The 25,020-nt window shown below is 48.8% G+C and overlaps 1 protein-coding gene across 1 annotated transcript; it reads left to right on the top strand.

Moving 5' to 3' along the window:
• Window positions 1-2,654: 2,654 nt before the first annotated feature.
• On the top strand, window positions 2,655-21,785 carry MCM3 (minichromosome maintenance complex component 3). Its single transcript, XM_039532445.1, has 17 exons — window positions 2,655-2,930; window positions 4,120-4,232; window positions 6,013-6,221; window positions 6,527-6,657; window positions 7,570-7,808; window positions 8,439-8,547; window positions 9,706-9,859; window positions 9,958-10,089; window positions 10,924-11,132; window positions 11,800-11,974; window positions 13,627-13,753; window positions 14,326-14,476; window positions 15,233-15,373; window positions 16,090-16,187; window positions 16,711-16,805; window positions 17,852-17,927; window positions 19,806-21,785. The coding sequence occupies exons 1-17, from the start codon at window positions 2,850-2,852 to the stop codon at window positions 20,002-20,004; spliced, it is 2,439 nt and encodes an 812-aa protein (XP_039388379.1). The 5' UTR covers window positions 2,655-2,849; the 3' UTR covers window positions 20,005-21,785.
• The last annotated feature ends 3,235 nt before the right edge of the window (window positions 21,786-25,020 follow it).

The raw sequence follows: 25,020 nt of genomic DNA, 5'->3' as shown, positions 1-25,020 counted from the left end.
CAAAACTCCTAATAGCTTCTGTGGGAGCAGGAGCAGGTCCAGGTCATTATTCCTTTCTTCTTCTGCTACTGCTGCTCTTCGCCATGGTTAAACAGGACTATAGATGTGCATGGTGCTTTACAGAGAAAATAAAGACATGGGGCCAAATCCTTATGTGAACCCGAGCCCTGATTGGTGCACCCCAGCAGGGAGCATAGGTGGCTTTTTACCACCTTTCCATCACCTCTGATTGTGGAGGCTGCAGCTTCATTAGGGTTGCTTTCTAGCCACTTCATGCCATCAGAAAGACACAAAGCAGCCAGAGCAGGGACCAGAACCTGGTCAATAAGACCTAATTCTCCACTACCCTGCATGCTGTGTAGTCATTTGCAGTGAGTTACCATCCTGACTGGGTAGCATTTTATACCTACTTTGTGAAATATCAGGTCCAGAGTCACTCCTCCAAACATCTTTCAACCTAGATTAGACACAGGATGAAATGCTGGAGAGAGACATGACCGAGGGGGAAGCACGGGACATGCAATACGGTTATGCATTTTCTTGCATTACAAGGGTCGTGTTACATTGCATTAGTTTAGAATTTACATTTACATTTGGCTAGAATGCCAAAGGTTAGCTTGGAGGTGTGTGACATTGGGCCCAAATCCTCCCCTTCAGTTACACAGCCCCATTGAAGTCACTACAACTAAGAGGAGAATTTAGCTCATTCTAAGAGAGTTTGTGGAAAGAGATACATTTGAAGGACCAGGCGGCTGCAGAGAACATGGGATCAGGCAGGCTATTGTAGGGGGACAGCACAGGAGATAGCAAAATGGTCATGAACAGAAGCAGAATTGATGGCACACAGCATCCGAGTGGAGAAATTGCATGAGAGGCCTGATTCTCCACTCACACTAATTTTACACTAGTGAAGCTGTATTGAATTCAACTGAGTTATTATTCCAAGAGGAGAGGGGAGAGGAATTGGACCTAAGAGAAGCAAGAAAGGGGCAGAGCTGTACAGTTTCAGTTGTTGAACCAGTAAAAGGACTATAGGAGTGGGGTGATTATACTTGAGGATTGGGTATCATTCTAATTCAGTAACAAGAGCTATTTAGCAGATATTAGATGTCTAGGTGGAGCTGATCCAGATACCTAACCCAATAAAGAGGAAACAGGACACCTACTGGTTATCTACTCTAATTTGTACACACAGACAACAGTTAGCGATGTTTGATTTGAAGCTGCTCCCCCTAGTGGGACTGGATAGGAATGAATGAAGATTTTGCTGTAGCATTTTACATAGCTGATAATATCCTGACTGTGAGAGAGACAAGGTGGGTGAAGTAATATCTTTTATTGGACCAACTTCTGTGGTGGAATGTACAAGCTTTCAAGCTACATAGAGCCCTTCTTCAGGTCTGGGGAAGCAAACAACCTGTTGCAGTATTTGTAGTGTTGTTGTAGCCGTACTGGACTCATGATATCAGAGAGACAAGGTGAGTGAAGCAGCAAAGAATCCTGTGGCACCTTATAGACTAACAGATGTTTTGCAGCATGAGCTTTCGTGGGTGAATACCCACTTCTTCGGATGCAAGCAGTGAGTTAACAAGATATTAAAAATAATAAAACACATAACTTCACCCACCTTGTCTCGCCACTATCGTAGATGGGGATTTAAATCATCATAGCCGCCACCACCATTTTCTATTATAGTGGTGCCTAGAAGCCCGAATGAAGTATTGGGGACCCTCTGTGCTAGGTGCAATGCACACACAATGAAAAGACAGTCTATCATTTTTTTCTTTTGTATGGAATTTTAATTGCAGTGAAACAAGCCTGTTTTTTAAAAAGAGATTCCAATGGGCAGCTTATAAACTTAGCTCAAGGAAATTCATTGTGGAAAAACTAGTGGCCTGCTGTTGAGAGGCGCTGGGCCTCTGCAATTGACATCAGCACATGGAATCTCTCAAAATCAGGGCCTAAGTCAGCAGCATTGCCAATACTTGCGACTTTATTGTGAGCCTTGCTCGTGATAACTGGTGTTTTTCCGAAAGCCCTAGCTCCTGGAGCTATAAGGAGCTCTGTGAATATGTAAGAATCTCTGTTTCCACTGTAAGAACTGATAAAGTTTCTAGCCCATGAAAATGTGGCCCTCAGTTCACCCTAAAGCCTGAACAACCAGAAGGCAAATAGCACAAAGTCTCCATTTATTATTATTACTAATCTCATGAGTGTGGGGGCCTCACTCATGGCTTTTGAGCTGGGTTAGGAAAGTTCTAGGTGCCTGACTTGCTGTGCTTCAGCGAATCAGAACTGATCCTAAGTCAGCCAACCCTGATGGACTACATATCCCAGCATGCCTCTCGCAGGAACACACTTCCCAGCATGCAATGTTCAAAGAAACTACATATCCCAGCATGCCCTAGGGCGGACTAGCGAGTGCACAGCGGAGCCCTCTCACTCGCTACCGGGAAACCTCCCCCCTCCCGCGGTTTACCACGCCCCACGTTCCACACACCCTCCCCGGTGATTGGCTGGAGCTGGGATCCATGCCCGTCCTTCCGGTTGGGCTCCTCCTTCCACGCTCTACTATTGGCTGGCCGCTAGCCGGTGCTGTCTGAGCTGGCCAATGGGAGAAGGCCAGGGCGGGAACCTTTGTGACCTTTTCGTTGGCGGGAAAATGTACCGCGTTTTGGCGCCAGGGGCGGAGCCAGCGTGAGCGCGAGCGCGGCGGTCCCCGTCTGCGCCCCTCCAGCCTCTGCCCCGCGGGTTCGCGCCCGCCCCTGAGCAGCGTCTGGGCCCCTCCCGCCGCCCCCGAGCGCACGGACCCCCGGGCAGGGCCCGCTCCGCTCCCCCGCGCAGGCAGCATGGCGGCCCCCGCGGCGGGGCTGGAGGACGCGGAGCTGCGGGAGGCGCAGCGCGACTACCTCGACTTCCTGGACGATGAGGTGGGGCGGAATCCCCAGCTCCCGGCCCTGCTGCGGGGTTCGGGAGCCCCGAGTGTCGCTGGGCCAATGGCGCCTCTGGCCGCTGGTGGGGTGGCTGCAGTGGGGCCGGAATGGGATCGCGGGGTGTGGGGGGAGCCGAGGGGGGTACAGAGGGGATGTGGGGGCTGGAAAGGGAACTCCTGGGGGGAGGCTGAAGAGGGGAGGTGTGCTGGGGAGGGGGCGGTATGGGGGAGGCCGAGGGGTGCTCGAGGGAGGAGGGTGGCGGCTGCAGAGGGGATGTGGTGGGGGGGTGGTATGGAGGAAGGCTGGAGGGGGAGGCTGAAGAAGGGATGTGGGGGGTGCTTAGGGAAGGGGGCCATGTGGAGGAAGGCCGAGGGGTGCTGGGGAGGAGGTGAGGGAGGATGGAGGAGGGGAGGGGGGGGGGTATGGGAAGGGGAGGGGGGGGGGGGGGGGGAGGAGGGCGGCTGCAGAGGGGATGTGGGGGTGGTATGGAGGAAGGCTGGAGGGGGAGGCTGAAGAAGGGATGTGGGGGGTGCTTAGGGACGGGGGCCATGTGGAGGAAGGCCGAGGGGTGCTGGGGAGAGAGGAGAGCTGTTCTTGCGTTTCCTGTTTACTCTTCCAGCCCCACAGAGTGAGCTGTGGGGTCTTAGCTCTCTCCCACCCTCCCCCTTTCTCACCCTGGCCTCTATTGGGTGGAGATCCCTGCCCCCCATTACAAACTGCTCTTATGCCGCCATTCCCAACTGGAGGAGACATTCTTGGGCTAGCTCTGATTGAGCCAATGTGGTAAAAATAGATTGTAACTCTGGCTGTGGGAGGGTACCAGCCACCCCAAGTATGTGCCTGTGGTCTCATACAGGTACATGCTTTGGGTCGTTAGCCCCACCCATCACTGGCATGGCTACGCCCTATATTTAGTGAGCCACCTCCATCAGAGCTAGTGTGAGTATGTCTTCATAAGCTGGGAACTGCACCTCCAACTCAAAGTGCATACATACCCGGGGTGGGGAAGGGATTGAGAGTGCATCCTTCTATCTGCCCTTTCCTTGCAACAATGATAATCTGGTGTCAGTAACAGTTGGGGACATTCCTCTGAGCCACTAAAGACATTGATTTCTCAAATCATAGGGGCTGCATCTCACTGGCTTAGCTTTGTAAAATGGAATCCTTTTCCCATGGTGTATTGCAGGAGGATCAGGGGATTTACCAGAGCAAAGTCCGGGATGTGATCAGTGACAATCAGTATCGTCTGATTGTCAGCATCAATGACCTGCGGCGGAAGAATGAGAAGAGAGCCAACCGGTAAGAGTGGCCTCTGAAGGAGCTGGATAAGAGCAGTTAACAGGATACTTCCCATTCAGCTACTGCACAGTATGCAACCTTCTGAATGTCCTTAGGTTTTGTGATGGCATGAGAGCCATTACAGTTGTTGCCCTGTTGGCAAACTTTGTAGGCGAGCCAATGGGTTAAGCTATTACTTTCTCTCTAAAGCCCAGTCTGCACTAGAAAAGGTTTGTCTATGTACTTATACCAGCAAACCCTACTAATGTAGACACAGCTTACACTGACACCTAAAGTGCTTTTGCCACTATACCTTATAGCGGGTCCCTGAGCAAAATAAGATGTATCAGCCAAAGCACTTATGCTGGTATTACAGCATTTACAATAGGCCATATTAAAATGGTCCCCCCCATTTTTTTTTTTCACACGAATAGACTTGCAATACTGGCAAAAGTTTCTTGTGTGGACCTGACCTAAGGTTATGTCTTCACTGCCAAAAGCAGGGTGGGGGTGTGTGTGTGTCTTTTTTACAGAAGATAACTACCGTGCATTAACCCTCTTGATGTAAAATCACAGGAGATGAGGCACAGGTAGCTTTTAACATGATGTAGTTAGATGATGTCAACACTATACTCTCCACCAGGGTTTGACCTTGGTTAGCTACATTGTGGTAGAAATTAGAGCCTTATCTCCCATAGGATTTCATCACAAGAAAGCTAATGTGCTATAAAAATACACCTTTTTTGGGCAGTGAAGACAGATGCACCAGATCAGGAGTGGGGCAGCTTGGTGGAAACTTCCCCTGCTGAATCTGATGCCAGTGTTGTACCTGTTCTGTCTGTGAATGGGGGCCTTAACCAGATGCTGAGCATCAAAATCTTCTCATATCTAGGACACTTACACAGGCGCCCTCTGGTTGCCCTAACAAATATATTCAGGTTGACTGACTTTATATAGTACAATGTATGGACAGTCAGTGGAGTGAAGTGACTGTTCCTTAAGTATTAACTTCTAAAATTAATAATAAATGCAGAACTCTTTAAGATCACTCTGAATTCCTCCTGCCAATCAAAATATAATAAGGCATTTCAATACACTTGAGGCTTCCCTACCAATATTTATAGAGGCCTCATAGTTAAGGTTGATTTTTTTTCCCAATGAGGTTCAGGCCCATGAAATACAAACTCCATTCTGTGCGTATTGGTTGGTGTGATTCTCCAGCTCATATTCTGCTGAAAACGTCACATCTGTTACCAGATGGTGCTGAAGGATGGAGTCTGCCTAGGCAGAGTCCAGTCTCCTATTCTAAAGCACATTCAATCTGTATTGAAGCCTGGGACTTGCCTTCTCCCCATGTGTGACCCTGTGTAGCATTCTAGCACATGTGCATTTGTGATAAGACAGCCTGGTCGCTGAGATGTTCGCAGAAAGCGAATATAGGGAATGGGAACACTTTCAAAAGCTCCCAAGTAATTTAGGAATCTAATGGGGTTTAGGGCCAGACTTACACAAATATTTCAGCACCTACCTAGTGAGACTTTCAAAAGTGCCTTAGTCACGTTGGTTCCTAAATCCCATAGACTTGCAGATGCCTAACCTGGTTAGGGACTTCTTAACTGAAGTGAATTCTCATGTGGGTGGTGGGGAAACATCTGTTGGTGTTTGCCCAGCTCTCCTATTAATCTGTCAAGGCACTAGGAATTGCCACTGTATGAAGGAAGGGTCTTCCTGCTGTGGATGTGCTGGCAAGGTCCACTCCTAGCAGCTGAACTGACCAGAGTTCTGCTGCCCTTTGCTCCAGGCTCCTGAGCAATGCCTTCGAGGAGCTGGTCGCCTTTCAGCGCGCCCTGAAGGACTTTGTTGCCTCTATCGATGCCACATACGCTAAGCAGTATGAAGAGTTCTACATCGGGCTCGAGGGCAGCTTTGGTTCCAAACATGTGACGCCCCGGACGCTGACATCCTGTTTTCTGGGCTGCATGGTCTGCGTGGAGGGCATTGTGACAAAATGTGAGTACGGCATGGGGGGGCTGAGATGTGCCCTCTGAATGCACATGTGGGAACGTGGGAGCTATCTGTAGACACGAGAAGGGTGGGAAATGTCAGGGATGGTTAGGATGATCTAGAGTATAACTAGGAGTCATGGAGTGAAACGTAGCTGAGAAGTTTAGGCTCGTTGTCAGGGAACGTGCCCCGAGAGCTGTTACACTGTGGGATGATCTTCCGGTGGAACAGGTAGAAACCCCAGGAGTAGGCAAAGTCTAAAGGGTTTCTTCCCTCCTAACTTTCCTCCCACCAAACAAATCTAAATGCAGGCTCTCTGGTACGTCCAAAGATCGTCCGCAGCGTCCATTACTGCGCTGCTACCAAGAAGACCATTGAACGCCGATACACGGACATGACGACTCTCGAAGCTTTTCCATCCAGCTCTGTCTACCCCACTAAGGTGAGCAAACGGAGGCAGCGTCAAATGTTCACCAGAGGCCCAGGGGGGAGGGGGTGACTTGCCCAAGGCCATACAGTAGGCCGGGGCAGAGCTGGGTATAGATTCCAGGTCTCCTGAGTCACAGTCCAGTGGACCTCACTGTAGTTGTCCCATATCGCTATTGGCAGTGAGTTACCTCCCTCTGGCTTCATGTGTGGGGCATGCATGTTGATTAAACAGTGGTAATATATAGGCTGTTCTGTGGCAGAGGTGCTGATGTATTTGGAGCCTCTCTTAGTGGCCAGTCGAATGCCCTCCCAAGAAACAGACATCAGCATCGGCTAACACCATTTCAGCCCTGAAGGCAGCAGCATAAAGGAGGCAGCTTACGAATTGTTTTGCAGTCTGTGCTGGATTTAATGGAGTTCAAACCTAGGCTCCTGGTCAGATGGAAGCATCTGTTAGTCAGACTGGATCGAGTGGTCTGTTAGGCAGAGTGATCACTCAGTCTCTGGAGAACACCGTGGGTAACTGGGCTGCCAGTGACCAAATAACGCTCTTCTCACCTGAAGGTCTTGCTGCTCATGTAACTGCTCTTGCACAGGTGCTCTGTGACTGCCTGTCTGGTGTAGCCAGCAGGCCTCTCCATGACGGCTTAGTCCACACTAGTGCTTGGGTAGGCTGAAGGGGCTCACGCTAGGTAGTACAGGCTGTGAGTCTGGGAGCTGGAGAGCCTGAGTGAACCACAAGGTCTCTGTGTCCAGCAGCCTCCATAAAGAAGCCCCTTGCAGCACAGTCCTGTCTCACTGCTACCACAAGGGACACTCCAGCCTCCCTTCCCGCTGCCCTATTTGAGTGACCCCATCTGCCCCCAGAGACTCCTTTGCCATGCTCCTGTGAATGAGGAGTCTCATTACTGTGTCGCTCCTCCAGGATGAAGAGAACAATCCCCTGGAGACGGAGTTTGGCCTCTCTGTCTACAAAGACCATCAAACCATCACCATCCAGGAGATGCCTGAGAAGGCCCCAGCTGGTCAGCTTCCTCGCTCTGTGGACATCATTCTGGATGATGACCTGGTGGACAGGGTGAAGCCTGGGGACCGAATCCAGGTTGTTGGGACTTACCGCTGTCTGCCCGGGAAGAAGGGGGGCTACACATCAGGGACGTTCAGGTGAGGGGCACCCTCCCTTCATATTGCTGCTTTCATCCTGAAAGATCCCAGATTGCTCTGTAGCTTTTATAGGAGGATCACTTCACTTGCCACTGAGAGGCAGCCAGCTCTGGGGTGGGGTGTAATAGCTGTTGAACTGCAGCACGGTGTTGTAATTAGGCCAGAACCCTGGGTCAAACTTCCTGAATCTCTTGGACGGTCCCATTATCCCTCTAGTGACTGGATGGCCAGGACCAAAAAAAACGATAGGGATGTGGTGCTGCAGACACAGATGAAGGGTAATGCAAGCCTTAAGAATGGTCTTATTGCTCAGTTAATTAAGCAGACACAATGGCATCAGGATACATCTTTTTCTGAGCTTTCCAGAGTCTCCAAGACTCAGCTTGAGGAGTTGACCCTTATGGAAGGACACTGGGTGATTGCTGTAATCTGTAGGTCCTTGTATGGTTGGGCTGTCTGCAGGGTTTTTGTGTTCTAGACTTAACCATAGATTCATAGATTGTAGGACTGGAAGGGACCTTGAGAGGTCATCGAGTCCAGTCCCCTGCCCTCATGGCAGGACCAAATACTGTCTAGACCATATACTCTTGGAACTTGGAATATATACTCCACCCTCCCTCTCCTTTCCAGAACCATTTTGATCGCCTGCCATGTGAAGCAGATGAGCAAAGAAGTCCGGCCTCTCTACTCTGCCTCTGATGTAGCCAAGATCAAGAGATTTAGCAAAAGTCGCTCAAAGGTATTAAGCTTTATTTTCAAACACACCCTGTAGAAAATTGTATATTAGAGATGGGAACGTAAACACAGGTCAGCTAACCCATCCCCACGGCGCAAGGCAGGATTGCTCTGAATGTTTTCTAGTGTTTTGTCCCGCTTTAAATGGCTCTAAAGATATAGCTTTCCCCACTTATCCTGTGCGGGGGTGGGGGGGACTCTTTCTCAGTTGTCACAGTATTATTTGCTTAGTTTCTTCTCATCCTTAGGCCCAGCATAACCAATTCCCTTGCTTCATGTTGATGCTCTTCTGATGCTAGCTCAGCCTCCATCTGATCAGACATCTCTTGTGCATGCGCTGATCAAACTGGAATCCAGTCATGTCTGCTCTTCGCAGAAGTCTTAGGTTTTCTCACTCTCAGACCCTCCCCTTCTCCTTAGCTGATCAAAGCTTGAGCATTGCCAAGACCCAAAGGATACAAGGTCAAATCCTACACTTACCTATGAGAGAAACAAATCAGCCCTAATCCATACCCCTCCTCCCTTACTGAAGTGCCTGCAGGTCTTTTCTTAACCAGAGTGTGCCCTCAGACTGACCTCCCCTTCAGACCCATGTCCTGGAGAGATTTCCCAGCCTGCCTTGCCCTTAAAGGGATCGCTGCTTTACCATGAGGGAGAGAACTTGAGCAATGGGCAGGAGAGTTAAAGGAAGCTCAGAATCTTTTGCTCTTGTAAATAACATTGATGTACGGTCTGGCCCAATATTAACAAAAAAGAAAAAAAACAAACCTCCCTTTTTTTGTCTCTGGGGTGCACCCAGGTTAAAATCACACTGTAAAAATTCTCCCCCTTAGGTCACTGCTGAAGGGATTTAAAACACCCTTTTTAAACTCTGTTGCTGTTTACCTTTTTTCTCAGCTGGTTGAGGTATAGTGGACTAGTTGAGTCAGTGTCTTTCTAGTTCTGGCCTCGTCCCGTGCTGTTGGGGACTCCTGTCCGGCAGGGGAATGTACCTGACGTGTAACAGTTGCCAATGAAAGCCCCTTCCTTTCCTGTTGATTTTAAGCCCACGCATTAGACTAGCAAAGTCTGAACTACCTGATCGTGTCCCTTTAAGGGGAAGCCATTCTTGTTAGGTGGTTGGATTTTTTTTATGTGATGCACCTCATTTCCTCTGCCTTAGGATGTCTTTGACCAGCTGTCGAGGTCTCTGGCCCCCAGTATCCACGGGCATGAGTATATCAAGAAGGCGATTCTCTGCATGCTGCTCGGAGGGGTGGAGAAGGTCCTGGAGAATGGGAGCCGCATCCGAGGAGACATCAACATCCTGCTGATAGGTAGGGCGGAGGGGAGCGGCATTGGGATGCTGGGATGAAGGGAGGGCAAAGCCTGTGTGATGGGACGCTTCATAATCGCTCGAGCTTGTCCTTTCCAGGAGACCCTTCGGTTGCCAAGTCTCAGTTGTTGCGTTACGTGCTCTCTACAGCCCCCCGGGCCATCCCAACCACCGGCAGGGGTTCCTCCGGGGTTGGTCTGACTGCTGCCGTCACCACGGACCAAGAAACCGGTAAGGTTATGTTGAAGCACTCTGCTGGGAGGAAGGAAGTAAAGGGAATGGCTCTGTAAGATGTGAGGCTGTTGTAACATCTGTCAACCATCACAGAACCATTAGTTGCTCTTGCTGGAAGCTTTTACATGATGGGAACCTCTTCTCCGATGCCAGAGCATTATTGGTGGATGTCTGCTGGGTTGCAGCTTCTTGCATCTTCTCATGCTGCATGTCTCTGAGCAGCGCCTGCTCGGGGAAGCTAGGTAGATGGCTCTCAGCTCTCCCATATCCTGTGTGGGATCCCAGTAGGCAGCAGGAGCTGGTTGTGCCATGTCCCTAAATCACTGCACAGATGTTCTTGGTCTTCCTGTTGCTGGAAGTACCTGTGAGAGAACTAATGGTACTTAAAAAGAACCGGAGTACTTGTCTCTAAGGGGCCACTAACAAATTTATTTGAGCATAAGCTTTCGTGGGCTGCAGCCCACTTCATCGGATGCATAGAATAGAACATATAGTAAGGAGATATATACACATACAGAGTTCTTTGAATAGCATCTGGTTACTTTCAACCCAAGGTACCATCCCACACCCTGGTCCTGCCATTCCTGTCTATCTTCAAGATCCATCTCACTTGACTTTCCCTGCGTTATCCTCACCACTCTCCTTTCCGCTGCGGAGAGCTGTCTTTGAAGCCAGGATTTCACGTACTCCTTAGGCACCTGAGTTTTGGGGATTTGAACCCCAGATTCCGGGAACCTGCCAGATCTCTGAGAATTTCAGAGGGAAGGGGGAGGGCTTGGGAATGATGGCCCGTACATAACCCTGGACTTTTCCTCACTCCACCCCCCCAAGGTGAACGCCGCTTGGAAGCAGGAGCCATGGTTTTGGCTGACCGGGGCGTGGTCTGTATTGATGAGTTCGACAAGATGTCTGACATTGACCGCACGGCCATCCATGAGGTGATGGAGCAGGGCCGCGTGACCATTGCCAAGGCAGGCATCCATGCCAGGCTCAATGCCCGCTGCAGCGTGCTGGCTGCAGCCAATCCTGTCTACGGCAGGGTGAGTTGAGGCGAGCGCTGGGGTGTGGGGGAGTGCTCTCTCGGATCAGTTCTTCTCCTAGTAGCTACTGAGACCTGGAGGTGACCCGAACCACCTTCCAGGAGAGGATCATCTGATCTCTTGAGGGGTGAGCAAGAGGCCCTGGTGGAAATTCTGGATGGTAAAAACCCTTCATCCAAATAACAGGGTCCTGGGTAGGTCTCGGTGCAGCCGCGGATGCCAAAAGCATATCCTAATGTCCACACTGGGCCCAGACTCTGCCTTCACATCCTGTGCACTTCCATCTTGAAATCAATGAGCTGGAGACTCAACGTGGCCTCTAGCCCATTCTTTGGAGCTCAGCCCAAGAGCTGTTAAACTGAGCATTAAAGCAACACGTGGTTTTCGGCTTTGATCTGGAAAGCGCCTGTCTTGGTGTTGACTCTGGGGGAGGCAGAGTGTAAAATGTACCAGTTCCCTTTGTAAACGGGGCAACAATGCACGGTGGGGTGGGGCGATGCTGCTGGGTTTGGTTTCCAGGGGCAGCATTCAGACCAGGATGGCGTCAGCACCTTCATTCTTAAATCCTGTGACTGGAGGGTTCTCCCAGCCCTTCGAAAAGCCACGATGTCCCTGCTCTTCTGATAGTTTTGGGGTCTCCTGTAAGTCATCTCCCTGCTCTTTGCAGTACGATCAGTACAAAACTCCCATGGAGAACATCGGCCTTCAAGACTCCTTGCTGTCCCGATTCGATCTGCTCTTCATCGTCTTGGATCAGATGGACCCAGAGCATGACAGGGAGATTTCGGACCACGTCCTGCGAATGCACCGGTACCGAGGACCCGGCGAGCAGGATGGGGATGGTGAGTTCAGTCTTCTCTCTCCCCCTCCACCCCCTTTCACCCTGACTCCTCAATCCATTGTGAAAACATCTGCTCAATGTGCAGTGGCAGTCAGAAAAGCTACCAATATTACAAATAATTAGGAAAGGGATATATAATAAGAATCATAATGCCAATATATAAATCCGTGGTATGCCCACGCCTTGAGTACTGTGTGCAGTTGTGCTCACCTCAGCTCATAAAAGATATATTAGAATTGGAGAAGGTACAGAGACGGGCAGCAAAAATGATTAGGGGTATGGAACAGCTTCCGTATGAGGAGAGGTTAAAAAGACTGGGATTTTTCAGTTTAGAAAAGAGACAACTAAGGGGGGATATGATAGAGGTGTATAAAATCGTGACTGATGTGGAGAAAATGAATAAGGAAATGTTTATACTTTCACATAACACAGGAACCAATGGTCACCCAATAAAATTATTAGGCAGCAGATTTAAAACAAACATAAGGAAGTATTTTTTCACACAACATGCAGTCAGCCTGCAGAACTCGTTGCCAGGGGATGTTGTAAAGGCCAAAAGTATAACTGGGTTCAAAAAAGAGTTGGATATGTTCAGGGAGGATAGGTCCATCCCTGGCTATTAGTCAAGAAAGGTCAGGGTTGCAACCTCATGCTGAGTGTCCCTAGTCCTCTGACTGCCAGAAGCTGGGACTTGACAACAGGGGATGGATCACTTGATAACTGCCCTGTTCTGTTCATTCCCTGTGAAGCATCTGGCATTGGCCTCTGTCGGAAGACAGGATACTGGGCTAAATGGACGTTTGGTCTGACCCAGTCCTACTGACAGTGTTTCTTCTCCCTTGCCGAAGACCTTGGGATTCCTACTCCCCATCCCACCCACAAATTCCTCCAGGCTTCATGTTGCACCAGCCATCTGGGGAACCATAGTCGGTTGGTCAGAAACTTCTCTTCATTCCTGTGCCCCGAGGGGCTGGATTCTGATCTCCCACATTGCAGTGCATTGGCCATTAAGCAGTCTAGCTCTCGCCCTCCAGTAACTTGCTGCATGCCTGGTTATTTGAACAGTCATGGCAAGCGTGGTGGAAGAGAGCCAGCAGCAGAATAAACAGCAGGCTGGGCTACCAGGAATGGCTGAGGTGTTTGACTCAGGCAGAGCCATACTAATCTCAAGGGCTTTCCTGCATTGTTGTGTGTCTTGGTTGATTTGGTGACAGGGTGAGCTCAGCTGAGTGATGCACACAACTCCTGGGGGCTTTCCCTTTCCCAGAGTCTTAAATGAGAGGAAAAATCCTATTAGATCCAATCCATCCCCGGGGTAAGGGCAGTGCAAGACTGTTGCCTGCAGCACGTTCTCCACTGGCTTATCCTGTCCAGTTGGGCGTTTCCTCCACTCCCCCGGAAGATACTCAGATCTCGCAGGAAATGAGCTTTCCCTGATATTTGGCCTACAGTTTCCTTTGTTCAGTTGCATCCCATTTTCCTTAGTTACACACACCGCATTACCACCCTAAACCTTGGCTCTCTCGCCTCGGTGCCAGCCAGCTGTAGAGGTTTCTGGGGTGATATCTGTGTCTTAGCCAAGCTACGTACTAACTTCTCAAGGGTTCAGGCATGGATGATGTGTAAATGCTGCTCTTCTAATGTGTTTCCCAGCCATGCCCCTGGGCAGCGCAATAGAGATCCTGGCTACGGATGATCCTAATGTGGTGCAGGAGGAGGACCAGGAGCTACAGGTGTATGAGAAACACGACAACCTTCTGCATGGTCCCAAGAGGCACAAGTGAGTGTGTCCCTGTGTGCCCCATCCCTGTAGTGATTCAGTCGTGAGCAGGCTGCCATGTTGCTCTCAATGCAGAGGGTTGAGCCTGGGGCCTGCCACTCTGCTCCTAGTTTTTATCTTTGAGGACATTCATGGTACGACTGTTTGTAAATTGCTGGGGCTTCAGCACGACCGTCTAAGCTCCTTTGTGGGCTTGCCAAGGGAGTGGGAGAAACGTGGCCTGCAGCAGCAGTACCTTGCCTTTATATAGTGCTGTTTGTGTGGAAGGATCCCTGGAAGGATCACTAGCCCACTAATGACAGGTGTCCAGCCCTCGGGTGGAATACGGCAGCCGTTCTGCACCTGGCCCGTACCACAAGTCTGTAAGAGGATCATGGAAAACGTTGTATGTGGCTGAGCATCCCATGCATGTGTACGTTCCACGTACAGCCCTGAGTGTTCCTGTTCTTTGTGTGTTGCTCATATTGGGGATGGGGTGGGGGGGCTTCCTTTTGGAAGGGAGTGGCATGGTAAAAATGGAGTCTCCTGGTCCCATTCCATAGCTTGTGTCTATGTTTGTGTGTGTCTGCCAGAGAGAAGATAGTTAGCATGGAGTTCATGAGAAAATACATCCACGTGGCCAAGATCATCAAGCCAGTGTTGACCCAAGAGTCAGCGAATTACATAGCGGAGGAGTACTCCCGCCTCCGCAGCCAGGACCAGATGAGCTCCGACGTCGCCAGGGTGAGCAAATCTTTCTGGGGTCGGGGAGGCAGGAGCAGACAAGGAAAGAGACCAGAATGGGTCAAGTCCATCCTTTTCCCGTTGGCCAAGGAAACGGAGTCACACATCCAGCCCTGAGATGTTCTCTCTGTGAGATGCCTACTGGGGGGGTGATGCTCCAGAGAGGTGAACGCCTCTCATTCTCCCAGGCTTTTGCTAATAATTCTCTGGGGGGGGAAATGTCGGCCTATTTCCCGTGCCCCAAAGTTGGCTTTCAAGCAGCGTCTCTTCCCTTGAATTTCAGTCTGGAGCCTGCTAGTGGCTTCCAGAGCATCACATTTCCAATGCTGATCCCCCTGACATGGGGGGAGGGGGAATCGTATGCACTTAGTTTTACATGGTCCTTTCCCAAAGACACATGTTGAGCCTCAGGCGAAGGCTCACTCTGGCCTAGTACACTGGGATGCTACAGATCACGTGAGGCTATAGCCCACAGCATACCATATACATACTATTCCTGTTCCATGACTGGCACTGTCCCTGAACTCTTTGAATGGTGTGTCTTCCATAGGCTTCCTTTGCGTCCTAAGACATATGTAGATTACAGCAAAGATGCACGTGACCCAGGCTTTGGGGGGGTGACCTTGCTTGATCTGTGCAGGGACTCTGCCTGCAGCTGTCCAGCATGGACCATAATAAATGTGTGGGCATTGCCGCAACATGGAGCCATTGTCTGATCCCTCAGTCGCTGGACTGTCTTCTGCTCTCTCCTCCCAGACCTCCCCTGTCACGGCCCGTACGCTGGAGACGCTGATCAGGCTTTCCACGGCCCACGCAAAGGCCCGGATGAACAAAACAATTGACCTGCAGGACGCGGAAGCTGCTGTAGAGTTGGTGCAGTTCGCCTACTTCAAAAAGGTGAGCGTATAGCCAGGGTGCTTGTGGGTAGTGGGAACCATCCAGGGCTCCTGGTGCCAAAGGGTTAAATTAAAGGGGCAAAACCCCTGTTGGAACTTCCAGGATCTGGCTTTTCTTTGTGTGGCTCTCAGCTGTGGAGCTGGCTGTTGCTGGAGTCCAGGCTGAGTGCTGGGGCTTGGCAGCTGTAGCGCAGGGTAGAAGACTCTCTGCTGCGAGCCACCTTCCAAGACACCAGCTGCGATGGGCTCCTCGCTGTGTGATCTAGGAAGCAAGCAACTGCAGTTGCTCTTGGCGGTCTTAGTCTGGGAGGAGTTAGGAGCTTTCCTCTTTTTCGTGGCAAGTTGACTTAATCCTGCGTCACGGTGCTTGGAGACTGCAGCAAGAAGCTCCATAGGAGTAAGTATTGTAGTAATTTGGGAATACTAGGTGTCAGGACTCCGAGGTTCTATTTCCGGTTATGTCGCTAACTGTGGGCAGGTGACTCCACCTCTGTGCACGTTTCCCTGTGTGAAATGGGCATGATAGGCTACATCTCGGGGTGTTGAGGCTTAATTAGCTACACAACACTCTGAGAGCTCCACTGCTACATAAAATACCTTCTGTTCCCAAACCACTGCTGTGACTTCTCTGTTGGAGACTCAGCATGTATCAAATGCCTGAGGGGTTGACTCTCCCGTTAATCTGCTTGGCTTGGGTTGTTTGGCTCCCTTTTGCAGGTGCTGGAGAAGGAAAAGAAACGCAAGAAGCAGGCGGAGGATGATACAGAGACTGAAGAGGAAGAGGAACCAGAGGGTGGCGAGAGAAGGAAAAAGAGGTGTGTTTTGGAGGGCTGGAGATGCATGTTGGGAGGGAGCACTAGCTGGGACTGGCGAAACCAACTGGGTGGGAGAGACTGAAATTGACCAGCCACATCTGTGTGCAGAAACACCCCCAGGAATGGATTTTCTTGGAGAGGTCCGACTGTATTTAACAAAGCTGAATCCCCAGAGGCTGTTGGCTAGAGGGTATTTCACCAGCTGTCTTGGAACCTCTGTCTGGGACGTGGGGGTACAGGGGAAAGCTTTAGAGACGGTCATGTCTTTTGAGGGGTGGAAATCTGAATCTTTTTATAAACTTCCAAATGCTTTGGCCAGCCTCAGGGCTGCTCCTCCTTTGTTACCAGAACCAGCCCAGGTGTCTTCAGTGTTTGAAGAGAAGCACTGAGTTCACCAGCAATTTGCAGGTGGCCCAGCTGTATCCCCACCCAGTGGTTAGAGGAGTGAAGTGCCTCCCCTGTGGCATTGGAGGCTGTTGCCTAGAGTGGTGAGGAATGGAAGTAACCTTCTGTTGCCTTGCAGGAGGAAGAAGGCGCGCCCTGGGGATCAGGAAGCCAAGGAGGGGGAGTCTTATGACCCCTATGACTTCAGTGACACAGAAGAGGAAATGCCGGAAGGTGAGTGGCTCTTTCCCTCTCCTGTGTGCACAAGGGGCTGTATATTGCTGTCTCCTGCCTGATGACGATGGAGAAGGGCAGTGGTGCTGGAGTAGGGCATGCCATGGAAGAGTCCCCTGGATGGCATGTTGCATTTCAAGCTGCCTGCTGAGACAGCTTTCTGGGCAACAAATGAACTGAGCTTCTCTCAGACACTGGAAGGTGGGAGCGAGACACCTTGGGTGATCAGCTCCAACCCCTAGGGCCAGTGCAGGATTGTTCCCTATAGCCTCTGTCCAGTTGTTGAAGAAAATGGGCTTCTACCACTTTGCTTGGGAGACTGGTCCAGGATATAGCAGCCCTTGCTGTTAGCAGAAGTTTACTGTTGTCATTACACGTTGATGTTGTACTCTAAATGCACGTGGCGCTTTACAAGGGCCCGCTTTCAAGGGGCTGTTGTTTTTAGGCACTGTCCAACCATGGATGAAGACCCTGCTCCCATCCCAAAGAGTGTGCATAGGGCAGGTCTTCCTGGGAGGGAGATCTCTTGGGCTGTGGAACAGTTTCTTTGCCATGATGGGCATCTGAGTGCTAGAGACCTCTGAAATCCAAACCGAGTACCAGGGTGGTGTGCCGTAGGGAGCAATGCTGTGTCATTGTCATGTTCCCATTTCCCCAAACGTCTGAACGTAACCACTACAGATACCAGAGACAGCTATGGATATCACCAGTGTGTACCAATGGCATTATTCCTTGCATGGATTTTGTGAGAGAGTGAATATTAATTATTATGGTAGCATCCCAGGGCCCCATTCAGGGTCCCGTTGTGCTAGACACTGTATTAACCACAAGATTAATTAGCCACTGTAAAACTACATGGAAGGAATAATATCCTTGCTCTGGAAAGAAATTACCGGCAAGATGCCATACAGATCCAGGCTAAAAGATGGTAACAATCTCCTGGTTGTTGCAGCATATGCTACTATATCTTGTGTGCACGCAGGCACTGGGGGGATGACGTGTAGCTCTTAATTGCCAGCTGTCTCATCTTCGTTTTCTGCTTCCAGTCCAGGCACATACCCCAAAGACCCCTGAACCTGCGGAGACTGGAGGGAGCAAAAAGACCGAGTTGGCTGACTCAAGGTGAGTGGTGGGCTAAAGAAGCCATGGGGAGTTATGTCATTGGATCTCAAAGGGGTCAGCTCTGTGGCTTAGCATTAAATAAACTCTTATCCAGAAACAGATGGAAATCCTGGGGGATTCACCACTCTTCCTTTTAAATAAAATACTGAGCCAGCGCGACAGCGCTGGAGATTGATGGTCACAAACCAGGTGCAGCCCAGTCAGGGGCATTGTGAGTTGACCCACCCTGTGTGGCTTCTCTCCCTGCTTGGGGGAAAAGGAGGGGTAGTCCAGACCTTCCCCTTCCTGCTGAGTATGTATAGAAAGGCTGCCTTTGATGCAGATACTTAACTAGCCCCCTGACTCGCTTCAGATAGGCATCTGGATGGTAGCAACTCCTGGTCATTACTGGCTTGGGTGGATTTGAGCCAGCCCCCTGTAGGTAACAGGTTCTTTGCCCTGCTAGCAATATTTTGACTCTTTCTTGTGGGGTTGGTGGATGGGGTAGGGGCTTACATTGCAGACAGAAATTAGGGTAATGTTCTCCATCTTCATGGGATTTAACTCCAGCTGGGGGAGCAGACTGGGTGTTGGAAGACTTCCATTCCTTAGAGTAAGAGAATAAGGAGACCAGTTCTGGACTTGCAAGTCGCACCTGAGCCTGCAGTTCCATGTGCCAGGGAAACGTGTGTGCTCCAGTGGTGTCTTGGGCTCAGATACACCCAGAGTGCAGTGATTTTTCTGGGCACTAAGTCTGCCTGAGGTGGAAGTTAATTACTATATTATGCATCCATAGCCCCATCTTGGCTTAAATCTCCTTAAGCCTTATAAACTCAGCAGGGTTGGGCTAGAGCAGTATTTGAATGGGAAACTTCTGGTGAATTCCCAGGAAGTGGTATGAGTGACCCAGTTAGCACCTCTGATTAAATGTCAAGCCCTTGCCCCACATGGTGCTAAGCGGGGGGACTGTGTTTGAGGTGCTTGCTGTCACTTAGGGCAGATGTAAGGTATGGTCAGGGCTTCTGGTCACATGGCACTCTTTGTGACAGTTCGATGTCTGTAACCCCTGTGTTCTCAGGTCTCCAGCCATCCCGTGTCTCTGGGCAGGGTCCCACTCCCTTCTAACTGGTGGTTGTAAGGCAGCCCAGCTCCTTTCCTTACACTGTAATAGCTCCAGACAGCCAGTCTGCCTTAAGGCCAGCACCTGGGCTTTGCATTGTCACCCAAGACCGTTACAGGTCGCTACACAGCTCTTCCAAAGCAGAGTACTTTTATTTTTTGAGTAAAAGCATTACAGAGAAAACGTATCGAATCACAGGTTGTACATGCTTACTAAACCTGTTAGAATTCGCCCATCTCCCACTTGGGGTGTCTGATAGGCCAACGTCCTTTCCAACCCTTCCATGAGAGTTGTCGCTGCCTGTTTGCTGAAGCCTTGGGTCTGTTTATGTATCCCACGTTCGTTCTTTCTTGCTTGGGGCTCTGGCAAACCCAGTTTGAACCAAACCACCCTGGAAGAGGGTCCTTCTCTGGGGAAGTTTACAGTCTTAGTGACTTGCCTTAATCACTCCACTGTCTTTAGTTCTTGGTGGAGCTGTGGTGACCTTTCCCTGCCATGGAGTAGAACACAATCCTGCATAAACCATTCGTACATATATGGCATGGGGTTGCAATAGCTATCACAAGATTTAGGGGATTTTAATTCCTATAAGATGACCAGATTCTGAATTGGGTAAAATACCACCTGCAGTTCAAGAGAGGTTGCAGGTGCCAGAGTCCTCAATCTTTGGTCTCATGCTGGGAGCTGTGACACTCTCTGGGGAAGAACTAATGGCTGGGAATGAAGAATGATTTGAGTCTAGCTTCTGGTTCTGATTGCGTTTCCTCCTGCTTGGCTAGGCTGAAAGCTTTCAAGACTGGCCTCCTGGAGGTGTTCAGAGCTGCCCATGCACAGTCTGTGGGTCTGAAGAGCCTGATGGAATCCATCAACCGGGACAATCCTGACCCTTTCTCGGCAGCTGAAGTCAAGGTGGCCTTGGAGCGCATGCAAGACGATAATCAGATCATGATGTCTGATGACATTATCTTCTTAATCTGAGCTTCAGGGTGAGAGATGCCAAATTCTCATGAATTGGTGTTGGAAACTCTTCTCCTCTGAGTCCTCAGACCCATCCTGAATGCTTTACTTGGCAGAACTGAACTTTCTGCCACTTGTAGCCCAAGCTGGAATTGGCAAACTCTGCAGCTGTAGCTCTGTACTGCCTCATGGAGATTGAGAAGGAATAAAGAAGCTGGTTTTTGAAGGCCTGGGGATCCAAAGTCTATTTGGGTTAGTTTGATTCCAAAACCATTGGAATCTTTTTGTTTTTATGAGTAGCAAAAAGCCCTGCGTACAAATTACTTGTCTTCTAAATGTGCTTTAGGTGAGTCTCAGCTGTATCCAACTGCTAATGAGCTTCATTCAGGACACAATAGTTGACACTGATTTGGGATTTTTATCTCCGTGTGGAGACCTCAGGATACAAGTTCTTGCTATACACTTTCACGTAGCACAGATTTCTCATTCCGAAGTGGTCCTTTTAAACCCCACTTCCATTTTTTAAATGTCTGTCTAAAGTGTTACTTTTACTTTTTACAGTGGCAATGCACAAATTCACCATTTGGTGGCGACAGTTTTATTAAATTCTCATACTTTAAAGTTTTTAAATGGGATATTAATATGCAATTAGGAAAATGACCATCAAAATAACATTGGATTCCATAATCTTTAGTGATTCGAGACCTGAATCTGCTCAGTTTATGAGTCAAGATAATTTGTCCTTTTCCCTGAATACTTATGCTGCAAACTCAACCTGAGCTGTGATATTCGGACCATTTTGAACAATGATTCTGCAATTAGATCTTAATTGACACTCCCAGGAGTAGGCAGGTTTGACTTGGCAGGTGTGAGTCAAAGGATCTTCCTGCTGTGCAACGTTAGACTTGGTAGTAGGTGAGAGAAGCCAAGGATGAGTTAATCTCACAGTCCTATCTGGAATTTCAAAGCCAGATTGGTGACAGGGTTTGGAAAGGTTACCACATTGGTAACATGTTTCAATACCAGGGTTCTACATATCAAGGCATTTAAGGCTGCAGAGTTTCTAAGGGATGCATGTGGTTCCAGATCTGCCCAGAGTTCTCAGCCACGTCAATAACAGTTCTGCCTTTAGAATGAGCAGAACAAGACGTGATGCATTGAAAGCCATGTCTAGTAGTGGAAACAAAGTAAAGGCTCCCTAAATTGTTTTAGGTGCTTTTCAGCCTAGGTCCCATTAATTTTCAAAGGGATTTAAGCACCAAGTCCCACTGAAAGTTAACAGGGCTCAGGCACTTAAGAAAACTTGACCCCGCAACTCCATAAGCACTGTCAGATGAATTAGTGCTCGCTCTATCACTGCTCTCCAGGGGCAAGCAGAGAAGGATGTAAAGTGTTACTAACTCCCTTTTGGCCAGCGATTTGTAAGACTGAAGATTTGGGCTTCTGCATTATATGGTGTAATAGGCTTATACACAAAGAGATGATTATCTATTCATAGAAAGCTAACCATACACCCAGAGTTATGTTTCAGATGACTTGTGTACAATGGAACCTGTCCTGAGTAACTTTCCCATGGTACCAGCACCTGCCTAGCAGTGTTGCTGCAAGGTCTATCAGAACCGTATTAGTAACTCTCTGTAAAGGGTTTTCAGCGGGAGTGGCTGTTGAAAGTAGTCCTTGCTATTTCACTCTCTCTGTACAGCTAATACTGCTTTTTCCTTTGTGTAACTGTTGTCTCAGTCTTGTGTTCAGTGATGGGGATGCTACAATACTTAAATAATAAAATGTCAAGGTCATGTCTCTCCAGTGGTGTGCTGTGTGTTGCGGATGTTCTGTGGGATTGGACTCTGCTCAGCAGAGGGCATGTAACTTGGCTGTGTTTGGAAGCTCTGCACCCAACACGCTAGCTTCTGCACACATGGACAGACCCTTTTTCTGGAGGGGTGGCTTAGAAAGTGGTGCTTCATGGGCTTTCAAAGCAGATGTGTTTGCAGCAGGGCTTGTCAGCTTTTGCACTGATGCCAATGAGATCAGCAACTATTAAATGTTTTGGGATGGGTATATTTTAGGCACTGTGTCTAACAACTACAAATAACTACTGAGATGGCTTTACTTAGAGATGGCTCCTCTAGGCTCAAAAGTGTTACTCTGTCCAATCCCTTTTGAAAGCTGAGTAACAAAGCACTACATATGGCATTTTGTACATGAATGACACTATTATGCCTTATGGGAGGAGTAGTTCAGTTGTTCTCTGTGGGCCAGATTCAGTCACCCTTATGCTAGCTAGTACCTTTAGTTGGTATTTATTTAGATTTAAACAATAGGTTAAAATAAAGCCTACAGAAAAAGCTCTAGGCCCCTGACACACACATATATTGGTAACAAACAACAGCGAGCTAGCAGCATTACTCCATCATAAACAGTAACAAAATCAGACCAAACATCTGGGCAAAGGGGAAAGCCTGTTTGCCGGGATCTTTGCCATTAACTTCAGTGAGGCCAGGATTTCACCCAGGGGGTGGAGCTAACCAAGTACTATGTTCAAATTCATTCAGATTCCAAATGATTGTTCTGTTTGTGCTCCTAGTATTGGGCAAATGAATACTAGGGCCATTGTCATGTTCTGGGGTGCATCCAAACTGGTAGAGTTATGTCACCTCTTACCCTGTACCACATAAGTGCCTTAAAACTTTGCTACAATAGCTCTCTGCATGAGATGCCTGCCGTCAGCAACAAGCATGCATTTTATGGCTTTGTTGGGCAGCCCTGCTTCTTGCACTTCGGATCCAGGAGGCTGCCTGCAATGCCACAGACTTCCACTGGTCTCCACCAGACCTTGGTTGACACCTTGGCAAGGTGACCCCAAAGCATGCACCATCCTGAATTTTCCCAAAACTCTGCTCTGTATTGTCCAGCCCGCTCCTGGACCATTCAGAGAGAGATTAAGGTTTGTTCGTTCCTTGAAAGAGAGAGAAGCACATCACAGCCTATTAATGTAAACAGGGGAGAAACACCCTTTCCCTGAATTGGTTTATTGAAAAAATAAAACAACCTTATTAGGAAAAGGATGTAGGTTAAGGTGGTGCCAAGTACAAGAAATAAAATTAGAGATGGTTACAAGCAAATAAAAATGAAAATGCCATCTAAAAGTCTAAGCCTTAATCTAGCAATCTACAGGCTTTGTTCAACATTTCTTACCAATCTTTCTTCTTTCCAGCCATGGTTGACTTTGCCTCAGTCAGGACTTTCCACAGAAGTACAAGCTGCTGGCTTCTCTTGTTTTTCTAAGTGAAAGATATTGCCAAAGTAGGTTCTCCCCTTATATTCAGTTCTCAGAGATTTCAATCCCTCCTTGGTTGAAGGACACATCTTTCTCAACTTGCATGAGGTGTGGCCCATTGTCTGTCCAGTGATGGATGCCAAGATGGCTTCTCCTCTCCCCTTATCTCTTGCCAAGCTCACTGGTTCGTCCCCAGCTCAGGATGACCTCCAGTTGTTCTTCCTTTCCTATGAACTTCACATCCCCCCAGTGCTTTCTATGTAAATACATCTTCCATTGCTTTTGATCACACCTTCCTTATTTTCATTGCCAACAGGTAGATAGCTGCTTTCCCTCCTGTCTGGGAGGGAACCTGTTTCTCCCTGTGCTTGATCAAACTTGAAAGCATAATATCATTAAGTATCTATATTTCCTCACAGTGTGTTAATACAGACATTTCACAGTGATATTAATCACCAGTGTCATTAGCTTTAAAAGATCTTACTTTATACACTTTTAAATACAGTAGTATTGTATACAATCATTTGATTCAATTACTTATCTTTTGAGGTTCAGACCCCCTGTCGTTATAGGCCAGAAAACCTTTGCAAAGTATTCTTTGGAAAGTAAAACCCAGACCAAGGCCATAGCTACACTACAGCTTCTGTCGGCAGAACTTGTGTCGCAGCAGGGGCGTGAATAAACCACACTCCTGAGCAACATAAGTTACACCGACATCGTGCTGTCCGCACCAGCGCTTATGTTGACGGGAGCGCTTCTCCTGCTGATGTAGCTTCTGTCGCTTGCAGTGGTGATTTCATTATGCCACCAGGAGAGCTCTCTCCCATCAGCATAGAACATCTTCACTAGACATGCTGCAGCAGCACAGCTGCAGTGCTGAAGATGTAAACATGCCCCAAGTTTCTCTGTCCGGCTGCGGTATAGACACTGGGCTGTCTCTTCCCCCACTTGTTAGCTTTGTTTACCTGATAAGTAAATAGACTTTCATTGTCTCTGCCTGAAGACTAGGTTGGTCAGAAAAGCAAATGCACGTTCTGTTGTCTATGGCAGACAGGGCTTATGCATTGCTTGCCAAAGACATTTTTAGAATATACCTAGCACATATTTATAAGTCTTTGTACACACCCTGTGCATACGTCATGCAAGAATATTAATGATCAGTGAGTTATTAATTTTCCAAGGAATATCTTACATGCCACCTTTGAGACACAGATTCTGATAAGTGTGTGAGATGTAGTGAGTTTGTTGGGCCTGATAAGAGCTGCTGATAAAGTGGTGAACCACATATGTGCCTGTGTGTCATAGGCACAAATAGAACAGTCATTCGGCATTTGAAGGCAATACTTGCTCAGCTCCACTCCCAGGGTGGGATCCTGGCCTTGCTGACGTTAACAGCAGAGATGATTTCAGTGGGGCAGGGATTGTGTCTGCTCCTGGTTTTCTCTGAGACATATTTGCTTACTGAACTGTCACCCTGGTGTTTGCTACTGCTCACCATGCAGAGCCAATAGAGACGGGGAGAGAGGCTGCAGATTGTGCTGCTGGCAGTCAGGAAATATCTTTGGTGAAGGGAGAAAACTAGAGCCAGGCGTCACTGAGCGAGAGAATGTGGAATCCTACCAGGTATGTCTGGACTCGTGTGTGGCTATTGGTGGAACTCAAGTGAACTGATTCTCAGTTAACTCGGGTTAACTAACATAACAGTAAATGCCACCCCAGAGGCGGCATGTAACCGTGGATGGGGGTGGGTGGGCACA

Source organism: Mauremys reevesii, linkage group 3, assembly GCF_016161935.1.
Source record: "Mauremys reevesii isolate NIE-2019 linkage group 3, ASM1616193v1, whole genome shotgun sequence".
NCBI classification, from domain to species: Eukaryota; Metazoa; Chordata; order Testudines; family Geoemydidae; genus Mauremys; species Mauremys reevesii.
The sequence above is the reverse complement of the archived record's forward strand: the minus strand, read 5'-3'. Positions and strand labels throughout refer to the sequence as shown.

Excerpts from the sequence above, each read along its gene's own strand:
- MCM3 (XM_039532445.1), top strand. The coding sequence starts at position 2,850 with ATGGCGGCCCCCGCGGCGGGGCTGGAGGACGCGGAGCTGCGGGAGGCG. Across the intron at positions 16,188-16,710 it reads GGCGAGAGAAGGAAAAAGAG|GAGGAAGAAGGCGCGCCCTG; the intron begins GTGTGTTTTGGA and ends GTTGCCTTGCAG. Across the intron at positions 16,806-17,851 it reads AGAAGAGGAAATGCCGGAAG|TCCAGGCACATACCCCAAAG; the intron begins GTGAGTGGCTCT and ends TTCTGCTTCCAG.